This window comes from Polistes dominula, unplaced genomic scaffold (genome assembly GCF_049000335.1).
Source record: "Polistes dominula isolate Pdom_NZ unplaced genomic scaffold, Pdom_raw_medaka contig_21, whole genome shotgun sequence".
Lineage (NCBI taxonomy): Eukaryota > Metazoa > Arthropoda > Insecta > Hymenoptera > Vespidae > Polistes > Polistes dominula.
This window is the reverse complement of record NW_028301061.1, coordinates 809,786-837,131: the sequence shown is the minus strand read 5'-3', so window position 1 is coordinate 837,131 and position 27,346 is coordinate 809,786. Positions and strand designations below refer to the sequence as shown.

The 27,346-nt window shown below is 36.9% G+C and overlaps 1 protein-coding gene and 1 long non-coding RNA gene across 8 annotated transcripts in view; one reads left to right on the top strand and one right to left on the bottom strand.

Annotated features, from left to right (window-relative positions):
• Positions 1-26,865, bottom strand: part of Bap170 (Brahma associated protein 170kD) — a 28,624-nt gene extending 1,759 nt beyond the window's left edge. For 3 of the 7 annotated variants that reach the window (XM_089176014.1, XM_089176015.1, XM_089176017.1), the window contains exons 1-14: positions 26,731-26,865; positions 25,379-25,472; positions 14,061-14,158; positions 12,342-12,493; positions 7,541-8,025; positions 6,682-7,199; positions 6,204-6,592; positions 5,854-6,073; positions 5,363-5,747; positions 4,044-4,367; positions 3,021-3,230; positions 886-2,933; positions 623-782; positions 147-305 (exon numbers count right to left, since the gene is read on the bottom strand). In XM_089176014.1, the coding sequence (XP_089032140.1) occupies positions 147-305; positions 623-782; positions 886-2,933; positions 3,021-3,230; positions 4,044-4,367; positions 5,363-5,747; positions 5,854-6,073; positions 6,204-6,592; positions 6,682-7,199; positions 7,541-8,025; positions 12,342-12,493; positions 14,061-14,158; positions 25,379-25,472; positions 26,731-26,822 (5,334 nt within the window). In that variant the 5' untranslated portion in view covers positions 26,823-26,865. The remainder of the gene's footprint in view (positions 1-146; positions 306-622; positions 783-885; positions 2,934-3,020; positions 3,231-4,043; positions 4,368-5,362; positions 5,748-5,853; positions 6,074-6,203; positions 6,593-6,681; positions 7,200-7,540; positions 8,026-12,341; positions 12,494-14,060; positions 14,159-25,378; positions 25,473-26,730) is intronic. The other 4 variants (XM_089176016.1, XM_089176018.1, XM_089176019.1 and 1 more) reach the window with 4 other exon arrangements.
• Positions 18,472-21,852, top strand: LOC149031381 (uncharacterized). The gene is made up of 2 exons (XR_016177777.1): positions 18,472-20,918; positions 21,064-21,852. It is a non-coding gene; the product is annotated as an uncharacterized LOC149031381 (long non-coding RNA).
• Positions 26,866-27,346: the final 481 nt, after the last annotated feature.

Below are 27,346 nucleotides of genomic sequence, written 5' to 3'. Positions count from 1 at the left end.
CTCGCTGCTAATAATTGTTATTATTATTATTATTATTGTTAACGCAAAAAAATACTTCGTTGATTTATAAAATTTAATGTTAAAAATATTTGTTATATTAGAAGAATAATATTTGTTGTTGTTTATAATATAATTCAAGCTTTTACCATCAATTCCTTAGGATTCACGAATTCCAATGCATGTCTTTTAATGGCGTGGAATGCTGCATTTGGTGCATACCCGGGATGATGAGGCGTAGGTGGTGTAGATGTTGATACTTCAGTTTTTCCAGTTAAGGTTAATTGTTTTCTCCTAGCGCTCATTGACTGTGTGAGAACATTTTTTTTTTTATAAATAATTTCAAATGTTATTTATATATATATATATATATTAGGTAGACCAGAAAAAGTAAAGTCGCTTTTTAACCTTAAATTTCAGACAACAGTTTTTTATTATTAATCAATAATTAAATAAATTACGGTATGCAAATTTTTAATATCGATAAATACGATAAAAATAATCAACAATCGATTTTTTAATTTCAAATATTAGAAATAATTTGACACGCGTAGTAACGACATTACTTTTTCGGTCCCCTTTAATATATAAAATTATATAATTGATGTACAAATTGTGTACTTACATCCGAATTACAATGCCTATCGAATAAATGCGTCATTAAAGAAAATCTACGTCTCTTTAAAGCATCGCAACTGCCCCATAAGCACAATATTTCTTCTTCGCCAGATGGACAATGAATTTCACACACATGAAGAAAAACTTCATGGGGAGTTTTAAATTGCCTATGGGAAAATATATATATACATATATATATATATATACGTGAAGAAATTACTTTAAGATGATAAATGTAAGGGGATGAGGAAAACAAAAAAAGTAAATTACCTTAGACAACCTCGCCATTCACAGAGATACGCATTAGGATCTATTTTGATGGTAATAGTTTTGTTCTCGGGTGGAATTTGACTCGTGGAAGGTTTTGATTCTGGTTCTGTCGAAGTCGAGGAACTTACAGTTTTGATAGCCTTAACTGGTGGCTTAACTGGAAGTCCATGCGTTGCTGCTGCTTGATGAGGTGTAGTTGGTCTTGTTGGTGGCGGTGTTGAAGCAGGTGTTGGGGTTACGACCCTCGATGGTACACTAGTAGACACTGGATTCTGTTGAGCCATCGCGGGTATCGTAACGGTTACAGTATTTGGATTAGTTTGTGCTACCGAACTATTAACTATTATGGAAGTCTGTGGAATAGTGGCTGACGTAGGTACCAACGGAGGAGGAATATTACCAAGAGCTGAACTTTGTAGAATAGGACGCGGAACTTGAGTTACAACAACTTGTTGTCCTTGGGGCGTAACAGCTACCATTTTTTGCGCCGTTGTTTGAGGAGCAGCTTGAGGCTGCAATATTATAATAGTTTTAGTCCCAGTCCCTTGTTGTTGAGTTGTTTGAGCAACGAGAACTGTCTGTGCTTGTCCTTGTACTAATGCAGTTTGTGGTTGAGCCAATACATAATTTTGTCCAGGAACACCACCGGATACAACATATTGCAATTGCCCTCCCGCACTTTGTTGCAACAAAACTTGGGGCTGCGCTTGTGCCTGTCTTCCTTTGACAGACGCAGCAGGAATTATAACTTGATTGTTCGATTGGATCGTTTGTTGAACGACTATTTGTCGTGGAGTAGCAACTATCAACTGTTGTTGTGGCTGGTGATGTTGTGGTTGTTGCTGCGGCTGCTGATGATGTTGATGATGCTGATGTTGGTGTTGATGCTGATGTTGATGTTGATGCTGATGATGGTGGTGAATATGTTGTTGTTGCTGCTGCTGCTGCTGTAGTTGGTGGTGTTGTTGCTGCTGCTGCTGTTGTTGTTGTTGTTGTTGCTGCTGCTGTAGTTGTTGTTGTTGGTGCTGCTGCTGCTGTTGTTGTTGTTGGTGCTGCTGCTGTTGTTGGTGTTGCTGCTGCTGCTGTTGTTGAGTAATTTGATTAATAAATATGTGAGAATCTTCTTTGACGAAAGAAGGAGGAATGGGTTCATCCTTAATAGTTATTTGATCGTCAAGATCAGTTTCATCTCCTATACAATCAGCAGCAAGAGCTGCATAAAGATTAGCAGCAGTAGAGGAAACCGTAGCTTTCTCACTATCCTTGTCATCTTCCTGTTCTTCCGTTTTGATATTCGAAATTGCAGATTCCATGTTGGTTGAATCAACAGCATGATCAGGCGACGTTGTACCATTAGAATATTTGAGTTTTTTCGTATCTACCATCTCATCGGAATCCATAGCTTCTCTTTTAATTCCTCTCAAAGTTTCCATGAACGTATTCTCGGATACATCGGTCTGCATAGTAACACTTTCCATTATTTCTTTTTTTATTTTAATATCACTTGGAGATTCTTTTAATACCTTTTTAATATGATTTTCAACTAGATCCATTCCCTTTTCGTTGATTGCATTCTTTCCGAGTACACCGTTCAAAATAGGCTCCTTGTCAACCACCTTCCTCTCTAACAAATCAGCCAACATCATACTCTGCAATGGTTTTTCCTTGGAACTTACACTTGACGAATCTTTGGAAGATCCATCGTCTTGTGCATTAATATCTATATTACTTGGTGCACCATTTAAAAGTATTCCTTCAAAACTCGTCAAAGAATTATCTTCCTCGACACCAACACCAGAAAAATCTCTACTACCACCTATACCACTACTAGAAGCCAAAGAATTGTTCGTTGAATCGGAATCTTCAGCAATCGAAGTACACGTACTTCGTTGATTGGACTTGTTCGTAGCAGCAGCACTACCACCAATTGTGGTAGAACTCGGTGGTTGACAAACCTTTGCAATTGAGGATATGTGATTCTCAGTCGAATTCAATACGGTTGTCGTTACAATTTGGTTCGCGCTCTCATTTACATCATTTACATCAGTCTGAAATAATAATATTATTTATAAATGAAAATACAAACATTTATATAATTAAATGAATATCATCCTTCCTTACTTTACTTCTCTTACCTTCACACAATTGTTAGTCACAATAAATTTAGCTCCATTAAGTCTCTGAATTTTTTTGGCAGGAATAGATGCAATAACTTGTTTTTGTTTTGAGTTGACAGAAGTTGATTTAGGGAGTATTGTTGCTGGGGTTGCTGCAGGAGCTGCAGGTTGTACAACACCTGTTAACTGTTGTTGCAGTAACCTTTGTTGTTGTTGACGTTGTGCAACCTATCAAAATGGAGAATCATCGTTAGTACAAACATTTATCAATTGTTTCTAAAAATCAATTATATAATCCTATCAATTCATATTTTGTCACTTTACAAAATTCATGATTATTTAATATATTTTTGTTTTATAAACAACATCATGCTGTTTGTTAGTATTTATTTATTTACTTTTTTTTTTTATTTTTTATTATCATTGTCTTATTTTATTGAACAAAAACTCACTCAGTTAAATGATCATTAATGACCTACTTATTTCGTATTTTTGTTGTCAAGTAGGGGGGAATGGGATAGGAAATTTTTGTTTGGATGGAGAGCTTACATTTACAAAAAAGAAAAAAAAAGAAAAAAACTAAAATATTAACGTCACGATAAAAAAAACACAAAAAAAAACAAAAAAAAAGAGGAAAAATCAACACAGCACACCACAACACTACATATCATATACTCCATACACTAATCAAAACAAATTGTAAGAAACAAAAAATTAACAAATACCTATTTGCAGATAGTCTACCTAATTTGTTCTATAATAAAGAAAAATGTACTTCAATTATATTTTTCATAATATTTAAAAGTTATGACATCTACTAATATATCATTTCAACCAATATCTGTAATATGAAATTGTATAGAAGAATATACATTGAAAACTGAAGATGATACTTTGAAAGTATCGTTGATTGAATTTATTCAAAATCGTTCCAAATAACAGAAGAGATTAATTAAACACAATTTGACAAATCTCAAATATGTTTGTTTTGTTTTTATAAAAATACACTACACTTTGTGTCATGTTAATGTACAATTATACCTGGTTGCTTGTTATTAGCTGGTTGGCACTGATGCTGGATGCGATGCTAGTGGTAGTGTTTGTTACACAGGCAGTAAGGGTAGACACACAAGTTGCAGCAGCACTGGACATGCAGTCACTGCTGGCTGTTACCTTGGTAGCCAATAGGCTCTTTATTATAGAACTGGATGTAGTACTACTTCTGTTATCTTCTTTTGTTACTACTTGGACAGATTGGGAGTGCTGTTGTTGCTGTTGTTGTTGTTGTTGTTGTGGTTGTTGTTGCTGATTTTGGGATCCACTGGCCAACAATGCTTGACTCAGATGGGGGTGAGATACTGATACCTAATCGACAGTAGTCATATACAATTCTCACCACTTCAACCATTAACATTATTTTTAATAACTTGATCATTTTGATTGAAAATATCATGCTGATAGAAGATAAACGAATGATGAATTTATCTAAATGTCCTATGTTGTAGTAACAAAACATGATGTTTTAATTACATAGAAGATTAAACGACTCGTGAAATGAATTTAAATGTAAAAAAAAAAAAAAATAAAGCGCCATATGATTTTCCTTTCATCATTCCATTTAATAAAACATTGAAATAGTATTTTGAGAATAGAAAGAAGAAGAAGAAGAAGAAGAAGAAGAAGAAGTAAAAGAAATACAAATGATAATCTTTTTAAAAATTGAGATCATTGTAAAATCGTCGTGTCTTTTGTAAAATGGTAAAAGAAGAAGTCGATGAGAAATTTCTGCTGTCTAAGTTGTTGTTGATGGTGTTAATAATAGCATAGGCTCTACGAAATATTTTCAGTATTAATAGAATAGAAGTTTCTTTTTTTTTTTTTTTTTTTTTTTTTTAAAGCCCCTGAGAGTTACAGAATAAAATCTACTACTAATTTTTGTTTTCTAAAGAATACGCACACGTACATTCATACGACGCACATACACGCGAACGCAATGCAAATTTTTCATATCTAATATTATCTAATAAAAATTTTCCCTATATAGGGAAATCTTACTATGAGGTGAATCTTATAATTGCGTTTTAATATTTTAGGGTGATAAATATAAATCTTCTGAAATATCAATACGCTATTAAAGAGTCACCCTCCGATATATGTTAATTATAATTTTGCATTGTTCTAAAGTAAATGAAGCATGCAATATACATAAATGATACCATAATTAGGAAGGAGAATTACTAGCGTATGTTAAAAGTGAAGCCCACACGTATATAGCTTGATGAGAGAAACTACGATCAAAAGTGAGAAGAAGAACCAAGGTCATGAACGAATGGCAATACAGATCTAGGACTTGGACCCACCTGACTTTTAGAATCAACCTTGGTGACTGGATTTTGGGATTGATTTGACATACTGGAAGGTGGTTTTGGTGGGGCAGACAATTGGGCTTTTAAAATGGGAGATGCAGGGGCTGGAGTTCTGTTAACAACTCCTGATGCAGGATTGTCTAGGGCCGTGCTATCGGGAGCAGGACTTATATTCTTGAGTGTACGCTGTTGTACGGGAAGCACCTTTACTGGAGTTGCGTTGAGAGCTGGTATCGGTGCGTTATTAGTTGAAATAACGGTTTGGCTCGGAATAATTATTTGGCTTGTTGTGGCCCGTACGCGGATTCCTTCGTAATACTGAGTACCGGTTGATTCTCCTTTCAATGGATTTGGACCAACGGATCCTCCAAACACTGACCTACACATTTATACAATGTTCAAATGTAAGAAACATTTCATTTATTAAGAAGTCCTTCAAACATATTCTTCATGTTGATTGATTCATTCAAATAATAATAATATACCTAACACATCTAGGAAAATGAAGTGGCGCTATTACTCCTCTCCTGCCAATCTTCGTACAACATCCAAGGTATTTTTTGTACAATTCTTCTTGTTCAATACGAATCCCTGGTGCTAGTTCGAAGGTAATCTTTAACCATCCTAAAGCGAATTGTTCGTTTTCTTGAATGATTTGTTGATGCGCGTGTTGTTGTTGTAACGCAGTCGCTGTATCTACCGCTTCTAAATACAGAAAAAGCAAAATGAGAAGAAGGAAAATGATGAGGAAAAAGAAAAGAGAGTGAAATTCAATACAAAAAATAAAATATAATAAATAACATTGCAATCATGGAATATATATATTCGTACATACTGTGCGTAGATTTGCTTGTAGTTGCTGGTGTGTTGGGTCTGGAAGGTGCCGGACTGACCGGAGCTGAAGTTGCCGTAATCGTAGCTGGGGTAGCTGGCACAGGTGATGACGTTACCGATGCAACCGGAGTAGTTGCAGCAGTAGCAACTGGAGTATTCGGAGATGCATTTGATGGTGTGGGTATGGTAGATACCGTTTCTACCACTCTCATCAAGATGCAAGCTTTTGGACCATAGCTCTGTGCTTCTACAGTGACAAGTGCAACCAATGTATCGATAGCTCCGCGTACCCGCGCGACGCTTGTGCACGGTCTTTCACCCAACGAGGTTAACGCATATAAACATTCCAAAGTATAGACTAAAAGAGCTATATCGCTTAGGGCTAAAAACCTAAACAAACAAACAAACAAAATATTCAAACAATATTAATCACATTATATTGTGGTTCTCAACAACAGTTATGAAATTAATCAATGTACCTGCAAATAAGTTCGTACACGCTATCTTCTAAACCGAACGTAACGATTTCTTCATTGCTATCCTGTTGACTGATCTTATTAAGCACCTCCAAACAGGATATAACAATAAATCTGTCCTGCGACTCGATACCTTTAGCAACGCAAGACAGGACAACGTCCGTTATCCTCTCACCAGCTTCCTTTAATACAATTTCGCTTGCTATATTCCCTAATATGTCGAAACCAAGTTGATGCAAGTTACTCCACCTCGCTCTTATACACAATAATACGAATCTCAGAAAACATCGATTCCTGCTTAGCACCGCTGCATTTTCCGGAGTAAAACTTAGATTTCGTAAGATAGACGCTATCTGTAACACACGTTGACCATAAGGATCTTGCGTGCCTAACGTTCTACCAACGCAGAACAAGTCTTTATCCTCTTCCTCGAATTTTATCGAATTTTGATTTTGATCTTTGCAAGTTTCATCTAAATGAGAACCAATAATAGGATCTAGACGAGAACATTCTGGAAGCACCTGAAATTTCAATTAACCCAATATTATTATTTAATTCATCAAAAATTGCGCATGTGCGTTGGCAATGTATGCAATAGTTTAGAATTAAGTGTGTATTTCAAAGTAATTGAAAAAACATCGGTCAACTTGATTCTCCCTACCCCCCACCCCTTTTCAGATTAATTTACAATGTTAAGACAAACTGAAACCAATGCAGCAGCAGGTTTCAATTTGCACGATTGCATGTGAAAGAAGACTATGCGCATATATTGCAACATGTTTTGGTATAAGGGGTAGGGGGTAACAGGAGAGAGGACTTGGTTTTATTGATAAATAAACAATAACAAAATGTATTAGTTTACCCCATCAACGTCCATCAACGTGACGGTTTCCTCATTAGTGTCTTGACCCGTTACTACTGCTGTAGCTTCTTTATTATTCTGCTTTTCCTTTTCCAATGTTTTCCGCCTAGAGAATGTGTTCAAGCTCGTTGATGGCTTGTTCATAAAGGTTTTCTCATTGGTAAGATCTATCACGTCTTGCGAATCAAGTACGTCGGACCAAAACGAATTGATAGAATAATTCCTAACGCGAGAATAAACCTCGATGAAAAGTTGACGAGTACCAGGCGAGTCAAAAACACCGGCATGGGCTAACAGGATGTTCACCAAACGTGGATACTTGTCTAAACGTAACGTGTGCTTTCCTTCATTAGACAAAAGTGTGCAAACGTTTATCGCAAAGTCTTGTTCGTTTGGAAGAGGTGACAATAATGACAATGCCAATTTATCATAATTTGTTGGCTTGTACAAGTCGGACGATAGACCATTGTATTCGCGAAGAGATTCTGTAAACAAAAAAGAACAAAAACATATATTGGTTATATTTAATATTTATTTTAATTAATTCATTAATTATTTATTAACTATATTAATTAATTTGTAATATCGTAATGATAAAAATCATCAATCCTGTTTTTTTTCATTTCATTTCATTTCAAATATTAAAAATAATAATTTGACACGCGTAGTAACAACATTACTATATAACTGTATAATCTATAAACACCTCAAGTGTTTAACCTTGAATATTAATCTTATAAAATTATCCAGGTTCAACAACCTTAAATAAAATTTGTTTAAATAAATAATAAATATAATAATCAAAATTATTATATATATATATATACAGTGTCAAAATATTTTACTAATGATAAAATAATTAGCTAAAGTTTGTTTTACGTTTACAAAATATATGCATACAAAGTTGTTGAACACGATTATTATTTAAAGGATAGAAAATAATCTTTGTTATATCGGTTAAGTGAAATTTTTTAAATAGAAAAAAGAATGAAAAGAAAAAAATAAGATAGATAGAGAGAGAACTGAGAACACGGTTTGTAAATATAAAACATGCTTTACGGTATATCGCATCTAGATACCCTGTGTGTCGAGGAGAGGTCGCGTTCAATAACCGCAATCGCTTCACGTGCAATGCCTATCAACCACGATCGTTACGCTCGAACTCTCCTACTATCTTGTCCACCAGCTGCCATTAAATATGGTAGCACAGTAAAGGTATCATTATACATCGACTCTCATAAAGAGACAGGAGAGCCCAGTTTTCAAACGCCTTATTCCATCGCAGACCCCCATAACGATTGTTATATGTTCTTTTTATTAACAGTTGGGATGATATCTTCATTTTCGAATGAAAGGCGGCAGGGGGGAGGGAGGGAGGGGGGCGGGGTAGAAATAAAAATAGAAAAATTGATCGTACGATTATGATAAATCGAAACTCATTTCGTATGAATACAATTTGAACGATTTAACTTGGGCGAATTGCCAAAATATTTTTGGATAGTAAAAGTTCAAGAGATTACGGAAGACAAGTATGAGAGATTATGGAGTAGTAGTAGTAGTAGTAGTGGTACTCTCTTTTGCTGTATCTTTTTTTTTTTTTTTTTGTAAATACATCAAACGAAAATACGATTTCATATTCGGACGATAAAATAAAAATGGTAATGGGATCATTTCTATTATATGTTCAAAGGAACCATCAATAGTCATTTCAATATAATTCCTAAAACTATGTTGGGTCTAATAATTGGACCTTATTATAGAGTGGGTGGCTCAATGATTTAAAAAATGAGAAAAAAAAAACGTTTGGGGTCGGTGCACATCGAGTGTAGTAGTGGCATCATCAAGAAAATGCATAGAATGCGTCATCGATTGGTTTGGTTGGTGGTGTGGTGTCATGGATATGATGTCGTACAGTATGCGTAGTAGACGTCACGCAGTCGTGGGGGCTGAGGACGACCAGTGACGACGACTACGTCACCCCACACACCGGGATTTTGCTTTTTACACGTCGCACGCGGCCGCCCAGAAGAAGAAGAAGAAGAAGAAGAACCGCGATGCGACGACAATCGCGCACAAGGAAGGCCACTACTTCGCACGCGCTCGGCTGAACTCTGGTGGGATCAAAATTGAGAATCCAAACCGGAGTCACGCAAGCGCGTCGTTGTTGATTCTCTGCCTTCATCGTGCGCAGGGAGAATGTCAAGAACTGCTGCTGCTGTTTCTGCTGATTCTGTTCAGCTCCTGTTCAGTTTCTGTTTAGTTCTATCCAGCTCTGCTCTCTTCAGCTATGTTCAGCTCTGCTCAGCTTTCCTCAGCTCTCTTATAACTCCGTTCGTTCCTATCTCCTGCAAACGTTTATTGATTGCTTTCTCTTGTTCTATTCCCCCAACCCAACCAACCAACCAACCCAACCAACCCACACTCCCACTACCCACCCCCATCCAACCTCTTGCTCCTTTTGCTGCCACGAACTTCAGCTCTTCCGCGAACTTCCATTCGCATACTGCGCATTATCTCTTCCTCTCGTTCCACCACTACTTAACACCCATCACCACACCACCATCCACCACCACCACCACCACTACCACCTATCAGAGAGGACAGATAGACAGATAGAAACCAAATGATTATTTTACAGATGACTTTCAATTAATCCCATCATCCCAGAGATTCCCCCCCCCCTTCTTTTATAAAATTACATAGCACGTGCAAAAATATTTGTTAAAGATCTGAAAGAATTCATGTAAATCTTTCCTAAACAAATATTGATCTATGCACAGATATACATTTTTATATAAAAATAATGAAAAAGAAGGTTGATAGTGGTTGGTGGTTGTGAACGGACATTTGACTAGCTCGAGGGCAGAGAGTTTTTCTCTAACGAGTTTACAGAACCTGGAGGAGGAAGAGGAAGAGAAGAAGAGGAGAGGAGGAAGAACCCTCTCTCTCTCTTTCCCTTTTCCTCTCTTCCTTCCTCTGCAGATCATTCGTCTCTGCGGTTTGCGCTTGCGGAGATGAAAGGAAGGTGACGAAGCGAGGTGACAAAGAGTTGGTGAGAAGAGAAAGAGAGAGAGAGAGAGAGAGAGAGAAGAGAAAATCGAGGGAGAGGGAGGGGGGTATGTTTCACCCGTTTCTCTCTCTCTCTCACTCTTTCTTTCTTTCTTTTTCTTTCTCTCCCTTTTCTATACACGAAGAAGAATTATTGTCGACAAACGCGCGTGCGCCGCAAATATAGACCCGACGTGTTTCTGCCCATCAAAGCTCAGATATACAGCTTTGTATGTATGTCCATAATTCCATACACGTACACGTACACGTACACGAATACATATATATACACTAGCGTACACCTATAAATATATATATATGAGAATGAGAGAGAGAAAGAAAACGATGATTATTGCTCATTAAATTATCTCTTCTCCACGTGCCGTATACTCGTCAGATATTTCCTACATTTATATTTCTACATTAACATGTACGTACGCACATATACACACACACACGTATAAATGTTCTAAACTACATAAACTTTCTTATTTCTTCTTCTTCTCCCTCCTTTTTCTTATTATTCGGGTTACTTTATTACAACTTCGTCGTCGTCGTGATCAGTTTGAACAAAAATGGCGTACATTTATTTATTTTTTTTTCTTTTTCTTTTTTTTTTTTTTTGTATAGCTCTAATCAACATTCTCTTCCTGTTGTTTTATGATTGCATAATTTTATAATATCATGTTTCAATTATTATTGCAAGTTTTGCAAGTGTTAAAAGATATGTCTCTTCTTCTTCTTTTTCTTCTTGTGTTACAAACAACACACAGTTCTACAATTTCCAAGAAACGAAAACGACGTCGTATTCGTTGTCATCGTCGTCGTCGTAGAGTTGGTAACGCGTTAGTTAATTTTCTTTACGCGTATTCTTCATCATCTTCTTTCATCTTCTTTTTTCTCATTTCTTTATCCGCTTCGTTCTGCCCATCTGTTTCCCTCAAGCGTACCGCAAGTAAAGAGAGAAAGAGAGAAAAAGAGAGAGAGAGAGAGACAAGTTCACTCTATATGTATATAGAATTTTATACGTGTGTGTATATATATATATATGTTGAAAGTCGACAGCAATTCTCCATGTGAAAGAGAGAGAGAGAACACGTCAATAACCCGTTGCTGCTTCGTCACCATAGATATCATACATTTATGTAGCGTCTGTTGTGTATCGACGTATTATACATACATACATATATATATGTATACGATACGTGGAAACATATATATATATATATAATCCTTTTCACAATGTATTCTCGACGGGCGTTCACCTGTTTCTCTCTCTTTCGGTGACACCTTTTAAATCATTCCTTTTGTTTTTTTTTTTTGCACCTTTGTGTGTCCTCATTCGAAAACGATAACTGTTTTTTTTTTTTATTTTTTTTTTTTAATAATAATAAAAGGCTAGCTAAGGTAGGAACAAAGAAATATTATTAACGTGAGTATAATAGAAATAAAATATAAGAATAATCATCTTCCTTTTTTTTACCTTTTCAAATGAACATGTAAAATACATTTCTCATTGTTAGAGAGTCTCAATCATGTTGAGGAATAATAAAAAACATTTAACAATTAAAACCACAAGGCACTGGACACAGGCACATGATGCACATTTTTTTTTTACTTCTACTTGATTACAATCAAATAAAATAAATTTTCAAATATGGCGCTAGTTTTCCTTTACCTAGTTATTTTCTACAGATTATAATTAAAATATGAAGTTATTAGTATATGTAATATGTAATAGAATAAATATTACCTGCAACATTGTGTTGATGATGATTATAAGTAAGAGGAACCGAATGTAATGCTCTGGCAGACCACTTCCGGTGTCTGGAATCCTCGTCTTCGTCGTCCGCTTGTGTTCCATCTTCTCCTAAGAAGTGTACCTTCTCGTACCTGTCCAGATATCTAAAAACAAACAAACTCAAATTAGTACACATGACGAATTACATGTGATGACAAAACTTAACAGTGCACACTGAACCTTCGATCGATCAATGGAACCCAATGTTTTTTTATGACATTTAAGTGAAGATGCAAATGAGAGTAACAATAAAAACAACGATCAGGTGAGATGAAGTCAACCACCAGCCAGCCAGCCAGCGAGTGTCGGTGAGAAAGAGAGAGTGAGAAAGAAGATGGGGTGGAAGAGGAGGATGGAAAGAGAGAGAGAGAGAGGGACACGATATCGTGGGTGGGCAAAAGAAAGTGGTGGGGGATAGGTGTAGTGAATTCATTCATGCACCAACGTAGTAGTAGTAGAGTACGGAAGGTGCACAACACAGGCGGTGGAGCCAGCCAACCAGAGCCTGATTGGCGGTTGGTGGGTGCAGGCCGAGCACGGACACTTTGACTACTGTGCCGGTATGCTCTCAGTATCCCTCTGAACTTCAATAGTAAATGTACTACTAACATGTTCTCTAACTAACCAAATTCTTCTTCAAATTAGTCTAAATGTTAAACCCAATAAGATTTGATCAAACGGATGGGTTTGATTTCATTAGAAATCAAATTGAAATTCACGTGAGAAGTATGTGAAATAAAATGAAGTTTAATCGGACAAACACGTAAGTAAGTAAGTAGGTCTTAGAAAGCCCGTTATCAGGAATATAAACATAACGGATACACATGTTTAGAATGAATCGGTGTGCACGCCTATTATCAGTTAGAGGAAACAGAACGTCCTCGACGTTAGGCCAGTTAGTTCGCTAGCAAGCTAGCAAACTAGCTAGTTGACTGGTTGGCGAGAGACAACAAGGTTGTTGCAGGGCTCGATTGGTGTGAGAGAGAGAGAGAGAGAGAGAGAGAGAGAGAGAGAGAGGAGACACCAACTGAGAAAGCACGTGGCGCGTCGGTGAGGCCGGGCACTGACTGAATGAATGAATGAACGTGTACGTACGATACGATACGGAAAATGGTGGTGGTGGTGGGGCGGAGGACCAACGCCGATACTACTCGGTGGTGGTAGCGCAGCATTTTGCTGCTACCTCTGCTCTTGCAGACGCTCGCGGGCTGTCAGAGGCGGTAGAACCCGCTTTCCATTCGAGGGCGCGCGCCTAACACAACCTACAATTCTCTTTCTAGTACCCCTAATACATCGTAATTCAACGCTAAGTTGGATGTTTCTCAGATAATGGGGGATGATAAGTACCCTTAACATACATCTATGTTAAATTTAATTTACTGTATGATAATTGGACAAACTGGACTAATTGTTAGGATTAATGGTTTTATTGGATATAATGTATAGACAATATAACCCAACCACCCCAATATTGTGTACCCGAGGAAACATATATGATTTTAGTTTGTTGTATATGTTTCTACTTGGTTCAATAAATTAACCTAAGTCCATCGATCGATCTTTTCAAGTTTATTCGCTTAATTTTCCTCTACTTTCGTTATAACAATTTATCACTTTCTACTAGAGATCTATATAACAGTACAGCACAATACAATACAGTACACCACTTACCGAAGGTATATTTGTTTAAGGCCGATTCCGCTGTTGACGCAGCCGTTCGGCAGATGAAATTGTTCGCACAAAGAGGCCCACTCGTTCCTTGTATTCACCTGCAATGACAAAAATTAAACAATTTTAGTTAAAAGTTTAAAAATAATAATCGTATGATATGATGAAGTGTCTGACCTAGTTGAAGAATTATTCATAAGTTTACTTTGTTATAACAATTATTGTTTGTTGTAGAATATATAAATAGAAGTTCTCTAAGTAATAAGATACGAATGACCTTGAGGAATGCAGCAAGTATTAAAAAAAAAAGATACTTCATAAAGATTCTACAGGTCAAGATGACCACGCCTACGACACGTGCCAGCCGCCAAAAAGTTGAGGGATGGGAAGGCGTTTGGTTGTTGGTCTGGTTATTGAGCGAGAACTGATGAAAATTTGGATAGGCCCTTGGCAAAAAATATCAAGATAGGAGAGGTGGGGGTTGGGGTTACGCGAATATTGGGTCAGTGCTCTCTCTCTCTCTCTCTCTGTTTCTCTGGATTTGCGCCCATGCTTTGCCCAGCTATTCTCGTCACTTCGCTTATGAACCCCCACCCCCCATCCCTCAAGAAGGGAAGAGTAGTGGAACCTAACACAACTCTAACAAGACCCGAGAACGTGGCGCCCCGTGGTGGACGACCTCGCGGTAAGGAATAAAGGCGCATCATCAAAGCTGACCGATGAATCCTCTTTTACCCGCCATCCCCGTCGTATTAGAAGTCGCGTGTCCAAGAAAGTTGGTCATGGAATAATGAAGACAACTACTACAACAACTACTAGCTAGTCTTTATATCTCATTTCTTCCTTTCACAATATTTTTATTTCTTCCTTTTCTCAGATTGTGGTATCTCTAATGCATTAGTGTTGTCCTTCTTTTATCATCCTTTGAATAATAATCCCTAAAAACTTCATCAATCCTCATATACCAAATATGACATTGATATTCAGATATCAAATATGTAATAATCATTTTCCTATTGTATCGTTGACCACCCAATGTAATTGGGATTTGCAATCAAACACGTGGAAACAATGTTTCTTGATTGGAAATTCGTTTAGTGGGAATACTGTGTAAATCCTCCAAAGATTCCATTCTTTTTCATTACATTACAATCGATTATTTGTTGATTTAGGTAAATGGAATTATAGAACATAGAACCAATGTCTCTCTATTGACCAGAATTCAACTGAACTGTAACCAACCGTGATCAAATTCTAGGATTACTAAAACTACATTGGTTCTATGTCACTTATTACATTAACTTAAGATTATTTATAAACTTGACAATTGCAGTAAGACATTAGGTTGTTTCTTGGGTTCCCTTAACTAAATTTTGATAGAAAAAAACAAAACCAACACTTCTATCATAGATGAGACTCAAAACAAATGCATCGAACTAACAGCCAGAGGCAGAGAGAGCCGCCCGTTAGGGGATCCCCCTCTGGCTCTCTCTCTCTCTCTCTCTCTCTGGTCTGCTCGTAATCGTGCAACTTTGCTTGACCTTGGTAATACCAAAGAACGATGCGCATGCGCGTGAATGTTCTTTGAGAGAGCGTTGAACGACTACGAACGTATCCACCACGTGTTTGGTTCGGAGGACCGCGCAATGAAAGTGTCTTTGGCGCCATGTGCTGCTACGTTGGGGTAGGACATGGTCTCTCTTTACCTCCTGCTGCCCCTTCTCATCCCCCCTCCTCTCTCTCTCTCCGTCTCTCTTTCTCCTTCTCTCTCCCCCCTCTACCTGATTCCACACACCCCTCTCTCTCTTCCCCCCTCCGTTCGTTCCTCATCACTTTTCTTTCACTTCTTCTTCTTCTTCTTCTTTCTCTTCCTCTTCCTCTTCCTCTTCCTCTTCCTCTTCCTCTTCTTCTTCTTCTTCTTCTTGTCTATGCATTTTAGATACATTCGTATTTTGCATCACTGTATATATGTGCAGGAATCATCATCAACAAATCTCCATCTTGTTTTTCTTTTAATCTTTTCTTTTTCTACAATAACAATAATAATAATAATAATTACAATTATAATAATGAATTCTTTCTTGGTGAGATAAGCTTAATGAAAATTCTTTTTTTTTTGTTATGTTGGTAAGCTATTAAGAACCATTACTATACCTGGGTGGTGGTTGGTGTATGTTTTCAAAGTGATACTTTAATTTTCTTTTTTTTCTCTCTCTTATGGATAAGAGAATTAACGTTTTACAGATAACGCGAATCAATAAAAGGAATGTAAAAAAAAAACAAAAAAAAAAAAGAATTGCGAGATAAGTTTATGATAATACGCAGTAGATAATGATAATAATCATTATTAGTTTTTTTATTACTTTGTGTATTCATCATTCAAGATGATATGCATAAGTTGAACAAAGTTTCAAATTAGAAAAATACCACCAATGGGTGGGTTGTTTCCCCCCTTTTTTTGTCCAGTATTTGCAAAACATTGAATATAATTGAATTGCAAATTGGACAAGTATTTTTTATAAACTGTATTTTCAATTAATTAATTACAAATTAGATTTTGATGATTTAGTTGATTCTGATCCTGGTTTCTTATTTTTTAGGGAATTTTTACTATCAATCGTAAAGTCTGACTGGTTGGTTGAGATTTGGTTAATTAGGAAATCAAAATTGAAATCGTTTAATCCTTTCATTGCTTAATACTTTAACCTTAAATGTTTCTTTTTTTAGGTTAGAAACAAACTAGTCTATTATTAATCAGATTGTAATCAAATATAAATATTAAATTATTTTACATTAATATTAACAAACACGTGTGTATATATATATATATACTTCGAACGTGATATGATTAGTAATTTTTATTAAACTTAACCTCAAAGGGTTAAAAACGTTCTCGCGAATAATTTTACCATCAATTTAACAAACTAAAAGTAGAAATATAATTAGCATCAATGTGTTTACACATGTATGTATATATGTATATGTGTGTATGTGTGAACGTTTATACGTTTCCGAATGACTAGAATAAAATGTATTTCTTGCGCTTACGCAGAGTCTAATAAAATCGATCGACATATTTATGATCCTCAGGTTATTTTCAATTCTTTGTAAATAAAAGAAAAAACAAAAGACAATAAAAGAGAAAATAAATAATTAAACTTAAAAATGATAATTATAATTGAACATTCGTTTAAATTTACATTAAATTATAATTTAAATCACATAAATGCCTGATGACACTACCAGGCATTCATCATCATCATCACAACAACACGTGTGTGTGAGAGATACGTGATCAAATTATTTATATAATTTAAATTTATATCAAAGAGAGAGACACACTGTAAAATAATATATTTTATCGAATATAAAATGTCGTGTGTATTATTTCGTTTTATTTTTGTACTTAAGATTATCATTTTGACTAGGTGTGTCTACAAAATTATGAAAATCATGCTAACGTCATCGTTAAGTGGGACACACACATATACATACATATATATGTACTTTCCTTATCAAAACTTTCCTAATAACAATTGACCAAAAAAAAAAAAAATAATAATAACAAAGATACACCTGTATAATTGATGAACGTTTTCTTGGATCTAATTTACAACAACAACAACAAAAAAAAAAACAAAAAAAAAGAAACTGTAATAAATCATCAAACGAAGAATCAGATATGACGCGATATAACTTTGTATTTTACTGCAACTACTTATTAAATAATTAAAAAAAAAAAAAAAAAAGAAGAATAATAATAATAATAATAATAAGAAAAAGAAGAAACCGTAAACCAATACTTTTACATAATTTTTTTGTCCTTCTACCAAAGATACAACAACAACAAAAAAGAGAAATATTTCAAAGTTACTAGGCAAATGAGAAGAGATCTAATTATTTCTTTCCCCTCGATTAAAATGCAAATAAGTAAAAAAAAAAAAAAAAATAAAAAATAAAATAAAATAAAAATCTCGCAAAAGGAGAGATTAATATATATTCAAGTGGAATGAAAATAAAAATTCGTGTCATTGGATTTCAACTTAATTACCAACCCATAATAATAGCCCACGTACGTAAAAGCCCGATGAAATGAACTTCCAACGCGCATGCTAATGAAATCTAAGAGGAAAGAGGTGTATGTGTTCATATACACAGTGATACCTCCCTCCTCCACCTCCTTTCAATACATACACATATATATAATTCAATACATAAACGTGTTAGAAAATTCAGACCTGTCGTTAAAATACACTTCAATATATCTGAACAACCTATCATCATCAACCGTATCTAATAAAGAAAACGAGTTTTAGCATAAGTACGAGTACGCACATCAAACTATCCCCCATACTTTAAAAAACATCATCATCATCATCAGTGTCATCCTTGTTTTCAAGAGACATTAACTAACCTAGAATTTCAATTTGAGTACGTTGATTTATACGTATCTATCAGATATAAATGAAAAAAGTGTGAGGAACCATGAACGAATAGAATCGGAGGTTGCAACAACAGTCGTCAGCCTTGCTACGAGGTTGAGGTCGGTCTACTCATGCAAACTGAAAGATAGAGAGAGAGAAAGAGAGAGAGAGAGAAAGAAAAAAGAAAATAAGAGAGAGAGAGAGAGAGAGAGAACGGGAGAGCCCTACCACCTCCACCGGCACTACTACTACCACCAACAGAGTAACACGTGGGCTCACAGACCCACGGCGCGACTGACAGTTCCCAGTCAGCTGATCGTCCACTAGGGGGGATCGAGGGGACAGGGAGAGCAGTGGTAACAAGAGGCAGAGGAGGTGGAGGAGGTGGAACAGAAGGATGAGGTGGGGGATAGAAAGAAGGGTAGAGGGACGGGGGGTTAGCGACGCGCAGTCTGCTGCCACTGCCATCGTCGTCGTCGTCGTCGTCGTCGTCGTCGTTGTCGTCCTCGCCATCATCATCGTCATCATCGTCATCGTCAACCGCCACCACCGCCGCCGCCGCCACCACCACCACCACCACCACCGTCGTCGTCGTCGTCGTCACCGCTCAGCCGAGATCAGCTGATCGGTGGAGGTGTGCTGGTGACTGACTGACTGTGAACTCTGAATGGAACGAATGGATGAAGAAGTCTTCGCGTGCGTACACGTGCGGGGGTAGGTGGTAGAGAAGCTTGCCGGAGGACGGGGAAGAGGAAGTGGCGATGGAGGAGGAGGAGGAGTTGAAGCTGGGGGTACGGGGGACGGGACGGGGGACAGCGAGGGCAGCAGAGTGCCGGAGGGCGGTCGAGAGCGTATGCGCGCGTGTCTGCCTAACTATGCGCGCGGAACGCTCGTCGAGAGAGGAGAACAGAGAAATACGCTCTCTTCTCATGTTGTCTGTGTTTTCACCCGGTCCGAATCTCCTCTCTCTCTCTCTCTCTCTCTCTCTCTCGCTCTCTCAACGGTTACGTGTTTCTATCTGTATTTGGGCTAGTTAGTTAGCTAGTTGTTGTTCATCAACTTCATCATCATCTGAAGATCTCAAGTATTTTCTAGGAGGATGTTGTGTTGCTACTTTTTTTTTTTAGATATCTATGTTGGTTGAGTTCTTTAATCCATTCACTACATTATGTATCATTGAACAACACCTTGTTTCTTTAGGTGTTGAAAGTTTGTTCCTAAAAACAAAAGACGTTTAATTAATGTTAATTACTTGCGGAATATATTTGTCTTTGATTTATGACTTGAAGTTGTTGTTGCTCGTTGACAGTGAATAGAGGGGGGTTTGAGAATTTATAGTCTTGCTTTGTTACCTTTTTCTTTTTTAATTGATTGTATCGATAATCCTCTTTGATAAAAGTTAAGGACCATTGATTGATTGTTCATTTTATTACAGTTTGCCTAAGAAATCTTAGACACGTTGTGGCAATTCATTCTGACGTTTGATGTCGCGCAGCAACTTGTTGAATGAGCTGCTATAGGTCTCAAAAAGAATACATTGTCGTGCCCATCAAGAACCTAGCTAAGATTCTTATTTATTCCTGGTAAAAATTGAAACCACGGTTTTAACGATCTGTTCATTTAAAAGTGTCTCTTACAGTAATATTAAACTGACATCAATAGAGAAGAAACTTGGTGGCAACAATACATGCGGGTATATCATCATATTGTTCAAACGTTGTGCAGTGTAGTAAAACAAACAACGGACGTTCATTTCCGTTGCCATTGCAGATTATCCCCGTAACGATGGAACCACTGAACAATCTGCAGGAGGAGAACTTTAAGTTATAATATAGTTCTTCCACGAACTATAATTTGAAAGAGTAAAGCATATCGCGTTTGCAAAAGCACCCAACAAATTTTCATTTTGTTTTAAAATTATCGATCATAACAATAATTCTAATTTCATCTCGTTCAATGTGTTTCTCATCGAGTGTTATCATTCCATTTGATCCTATTAGCATAAATCAAAGTGCAAAGAGTAAAAATGAATGAAACAACTTCAGGAAAGACAACCGTGAAATATTAGATGAAAAATATGACACATGAGAAGTAAGACAATAATAGTAGGGGAAAGTTTCCTATAGCTGATCATCGCACAATAATCAATGTCGGTGTATGGTGATGATAGAGTGATATGGTGGTGGTGGTGGTGGTGGTATGGTTTCCTTGGCAGTTGTCTTTCATCTATCAGAGAGTCCTCGGTTCTTTTTTCGACTAACGGTGTGAGTCTGTCTCTTATACTGAAGCATAGCGATACACCACAGAGAGACAGACCATTTCTACTTATCTTGGCATAGCGACGTTGCCGAGTTGAACTACCACAGGAGTCCCACTCTCGGAAGTTGTCCGGTGTCTTGGTGTCTTAAGTACGGCAACATCGTGTGCGGTATTTCTTGTAAGTACTCCTCTCTGCTCCTTCGCCGTTTCCTCCCCTTCCCACCTTCTTACCCTCCTTTTCTTATTCCTATCTCTGTCTCTTTTTCTCTTATACGGTTAAGCATATATCTATTTTTCTTCTTTCTACCTCTCTCTCACCATAGTCGTTCAGAGCCACGACCGACCACTCAGACACGCGACATTTGCGATGAAAGTAGTAGGTGTCTTTTACCTACAGGCAAGAGGAAAATAAAAATGAGATAGTGGAAGGGAGGATTTCAAGGGGGGAGAAATAAAGAAAGAAAGAAAGAAAGAAAGAAAGGAAACGATTTTCAGGAGAGCAACAAAACGGTAGTGAATACAAACCTCGACCGTACGTAAACGTTTGCGCTTATATGCAAGTGTGTTGTGTGTGTGTTTGTTGTACGTGCGCAAAAGTCCGAGGAGATTATCGTGCGCGCTGATGCGCCAAAAAGCGATGATGATCTGAAAGGGAGGGAGGGAGCGAGCGAGCGAGCATCATCATCATCATCATCGTCTTGCTACACGACACTATCCACAAGACAATAAATAATCTTTCCAAGAGATGAAATGGTCATCGACCGGTGATCAAAGTGTTTCTTTAATGATCATCCTATATGACGACGAAGAAAAACAAAAAAAAAGGCTCTTCATAATTATCGAGCACTTGTTCATTCATTATGTATGAATTTAAAAACAGTGGTAGCAAAAGTATTGGTCATTTTAACAGATAGGATTAATTATATGTAATCCTTATCTATGTTAGACGTCAACTAGATGATAGTAGACGTGATCAAGTAGTAGTAGTAGTAGTAGTAGTAGTAGTAGTAGTAGTAGTAGTAGTAGCTAGGAATAATAATGTTCAGCAATTTTCCATTTCGCTTATCAGATAGGAATGTACAGTAGTTTCAGCAATATCATCGTATACAATATATCTTTCTTTCTTTCTTTCTTTCTCCGACTACTTTCGAATCAGCCTAACGATCTTCCGTAAAGCATAAACTTTCTCCGATACAAAGGAAATTCCTGTGATATCTTGAACCAACAAAGGAAGATATGAAATATTTGTGTATGCAGTAAGGTAAGAAAAAGATCGGCCAAAGTATACAGTAGTTGGCCAATTTAGGCAAAGGACAGAGTTAAAAGAGAGTGAGAGAGAAGAAGAGAAGAGAAGGGAGGTATGCGATAAAGAGCGCATGCGTGGGACGAGCAAAAGCGGGCAACCGGGAATCTTTCCGTCTGCTTCGGTATCCGCACGGCAGCGGCGGCTGTTAGGCCATGTGTGAGGAGTGCGCGGGATGGTGTGAGGTCGGTCGCTTGGTCGGTCGGTCGGTCTCCTTCCTCGGTTGAACCAGGAGTGAAGCAGAACAAACGCAAGGGGGGCTGCTCTCCCCCGCCTGGGAGAGACGCGCTGTTGCCGTATCTCGCTTGGCATAGCTCGAACGGGTGGCGGCGCCGCCGCCGGCACCAACTCTTGCGCGCTATGTGTGTGGTAGGGCGCGGCGTTGCCATATCGACCGTGTCCTCACCACACCACCGGGGAACGACGAACGACGAACGAACGAACGAACGAACCCAACCAACCAACCAACCAACCTACCAAACCAACCAAACCTACTAAACCAACCAACCGATCTCTCTTTCTCTTTCTCTCATTTGGTACGTGCCAAGTACCCCTTCTCCTTCTCTTCATCATCTTTCTCACCCGATCGCACCAAGCGTGTCCCACGGCCACGGGAATGAATCAAAGAGGGACAACGACAACGATGTAAGGCGCCGATGCCGCGGCACCTGACTGACTCAGCATTACCGACTTCGCGGCAGATTCCTCGCGTACTGCACGCACTCGCCTACGACAGCCAGACCAATGCCAGACTACTACTATGGGTGCGCGGCACGATTTGATGCGCGACTCTCCTCCTTCAACAGTCCCAGACTATCTTCTTCTTCTTGCCCTTGAACGAGTCACACTTATACCCTCCTTCTAGGCCTACCACTGTCGTGCCTTTTTCTTCTATATATAGTTTTATATCGTGCTTTCTTCTTCTATATAGTTTTATATCTATACTTTCTTATTAAAAGTATCATATTCTTATTGCTCATTTTTTTCCTTTATCTAAGCTTTGTTTGAAATTGACCAATAGTGTTACAATTTCTCTTCTAAGGAGGACAACTTGTTTTTTCTTTTTTTTATAAGACATTAACATCTTATCCAATTTCTCTTTAGTGTCCAGCATTGATTATGCCTTCATTCCAATTGACTGCATTATCTTTTAAATTGGTATGCACTTCATAACAAAGTTACTCTTTGATTTGTTCGATTTATTTTTATATTTTCTTAATCTTCTAACTTAATACTCGATAATTATACTAAATTACGATGAATTAATTATGCGGATGTTGTGTTTTATAACTATTTAGATTTCGAAATTGGAATGTTAGATATAATAAATAGCAATATTGAAGAACTCTCTCATCACATGTAACTGTAATAGAATATTGTAATATAAGTATACACAAGTTGATTTCATGAGGGTTCTTTCCAATGTATACGCGTCAAAGCTTTTACAATAATTTACCTCATTAAAAGTATATAACAAAAAAACAAAAAAAAGAACGAGCATAATTACGAGCATGCTAGCCTCTAAAATTACTAATCATAATTATTCGAAGCGTGACTTAATCGAATTTACAATCTTATGGTTATATTTTAATTATGTCACCATCAGACACCACTGATATGATTAGAGACATAACAGAGTCGTATCGTTTGAAGAATATCAACTTGCAAAACTCGATTGCTAATCGTCGTACACGCACAACTTTCACTTTGCACCTTCCTCCTTTACCTAACTAAAAGAAAATCAAACGAATAATTATTATTTCATATGAAAGAAAGAATTGTATCCTAATTTTTTTTTAAATATCACCCTGATAAGAAAGAGACAACTTTTGAAGATATATATATATATATATATATATATATATATATATATATATATACTCAAAGTTGGTATATGATTAAGAAGTCAAATTTGAAGATAAGAAGAGCAAACCTAATACCGGATAAGAGAGTAGAGAGTCGTCCACTTTGAATTTATAGGATATAGTGAGAGCTTCGGCTCGATCACACTTGTTGAGGGGAAGCCTTCGTGCACCACTGCCTCTATATCCTCCTCCTCCTCCTCCTACAACCACCACTACTACTACTACTACTACTACTACCACCACCACCACCACTACCGCTAGGCACCATCACCACTACTACCACTAACATTGCCTTCTCTCCTGCTTCTCTTCTTCTCACGATATTCTCTCTCTCTCTCTCTCTCTATTCTAGCTTTCTCTCTTTCCCCTTCTCTTTCTCCTCTATACACCTCCTTCCCACCTTTGCCTCATGGTCTATCTTCCATTCCGTACTCTACCCCTTCGCAGCCGACCTTGACCCTATGTCGTTTCCGCATTCTGCTAATGTTATGATTTAGATGATACTCCAACCCAATTGGTAACATTCATTATTCTCTAACCCTTTACCAAAATATTCATTTCTTTTTTTTTAGGCTATGTTCTTAGGGAAAACATTATTTCCTGAAAGATTATACTTTTCATTATTATTATTATTATTATTATTATCATATGTTTTGTAAAATATTGTTGAAGTAGAATACTTGGACGTTAATGAGGTCACTGACAGTTATGAATTATTAAACAGAAATACCCAGGACTTGCACGGTAATGTCATTTTGTCATACTCCTTGCAGAAATGTGTGCATCAGGAACGTGTTCGTTAGGTTTGCATGCGGGTGATCTTCTTCTTCTTCTTCTTCATGATGATATGGTGGTATATATATATATATATGTATATACACATACTGCACGTTTTAATACGTTCACTGCGTAAGAGGAAGTGAGAAAGTTCTACCACGGTCGATAATTATCCGTATACTATACAAGTGCCTTATATATGCTGCTCTACACAAAACGCCATCATTGTACCAAACGAGGCTTTTTTTATATTGTAATACAAAATATAATTCCTTATCAATCTAAAAATAATAAAATCCAAAGAATCTTTCCTTATAAGGAAGTAGTAACCTTTTGAAAAGATGAAAAAGATTTCTATCTTTACCATTGAAAGAAGAAGACAACAACAACAAAACGATACTACACTGCTTGCTAACAAGCTGATACCCATTATAATGATGCATAAGATTTAATAAAAAGATACCTTCTTTCAATATATCCAAATCCTTGGCATTCATTTTTTTGTTTGTTTTTTTGTTCAAATGTTACAACAGATAACAGTTAACAACTAAACTATGACGAATTGGAAATATATTTTTCTTGTAATTATTACTTCTGTACCTAACTATTATTATCATTATTATTATTAGTATTTTCATTTGTTAATTATGTTTTATTCCAATGAATTATTATTATCATTCAAAATGGACTCACCTTTATCCATCCACCACGGTCGGTAACAACAACGTATAATAAATACAGATCTATCTCCTTCCCACTGATTTTTGGAGACTTTCGAAATGGAGTCCTGAAATTGTAATAAAACAAACCTTAACATTGTTCTTTTTAATATTCTACAATGATAGTAAACAGATTCATATAAGATAAGATATAACCTCAATCTATTATTATTATTATTACTATGATTCTTTTTCATTTTATTTTATTGTATAAATAAATAAAAACAAATCTGCATAGAAGGTAACCTACATTTCTGTAAGAACGTTCATTTGTAAATCTGAGGAGACTACTTTCTTAGAACTTTATTAGATTTGTCTAAAAGAAATTCTCTTTTTTTATTTTTTATTTTTTATTTTGTTTTGTGCAATCTTAATTACGAGAAGAAAGTTTTTTTCTTCCTTTTCCAAACCTTTTCCAAGCAAAGTCACAATCGAACAATCTACTTAACCTTTCACAACGCGAGAACTAAATTCGAATTGCTATTCGAGAAACGTCCAAGACATTTTATCTTTCAACGTTTTTATTATAATCAATAATCATTATTTATTATTTACCATACAATTTTGATTGAAAATAGTATCCCTAAAAGTTTTAAATATGAAACGTTACGTTAACAATCGATCGTTTGTCAAATAAATCGAATAAATGTTCGATAAAATACTAACAAGTATCGAAATTACAAACGAACTATGATTCACGTCTAACTTCAGGTGTCAACAATTTTGAATTATGACAAAAATCAAAGGAGTGTTGTTTATATGTAAATATTTGAATAGAAAAATACAAAATTACAAATAAACAATTAACTACGATGAGAAGGGGAAAGAAAATGAACAAAAGAAATAAATACGATAGAATACACATACACATACATATATATATATATATATATACACGCGCGTGCAATAATACAATTTGAAAAAAAAAAAAATATATATTTAAAAATTTTCCTACATAACCTCAATTTCTTTTACATCTTTTCATTCGATTTAATTCGTACACAATATAACACATATTGTCTCACGTAGTATCGAGAATTTGTTTTAATTAACTACACAAATAAAAATAAAGCACTGATACGTAAGAGAATACACGGAAAACAAAAACAACAAAAAAAGAAAGTAGAAGGAAGGAAGGAAGGAACGAGAAGAACGAGGTAAGTGACCGGGAAACGGCGACGACGTGAAGTGAGGTTCAAGTATGAGACATCCAAAATGCAAGTGAGAGAGAAACAGAAAGAGAGAGAGAGAGAGAGAAGAATAAAAGAGAAGAGGAAAATATAAAGAAAATAATATACATAAATAAATAAATAAATAAATAATTACCCTCTGGTTTCGTGAAAATGCCGGAGGTCCTTCATGAAGTGTTCCCTCTCCCTCTCGTAGGTGACGGGATCCTTGTCGAGGATCTTGGCCATGATCACGGATACGAGGACGGTGTAAGAATCTTTTCTCTGTCCTGATGTTCGGAGTGCACTCCGTAATAATTAGAGCAGCAACAATAACAACAACAATAATAGGGCGGCACGTAGGGTTACCGGAGAGCAGCAAAAAAAAGGGTAGTGTAGTAAAAAGGAGGTTCGGATGGGCGCGCATGGGAGCACATTTACGCGAAGACGATTGTCCTGGGTTCGTCGTCGTGGTGTCTGTTGCTGCTGGCGAGGGTGGTGTTGCTGGTATCGCAGTTGTTGCTCTTGGTGGTGGAAATCCAAAGAGCTGGCGACGACGAGGACGGTAACGTAGGTGACGAGGATGATCAGTAGTAGTAGTAGAAGTGATAATGGTACTGTCGATGAGGACAAGGACGTTGTCGTTAGTATTGGTGGTGGTGGTGGTGGTGGTAGTGGTAAGACGACGAGGACGACCACGGGTCGACACGGGGTCGCGACCCGTTCCCGACAACATCGGGTCGTCTTGTCCTGGCCCCCGGAGTGTCGGCCGG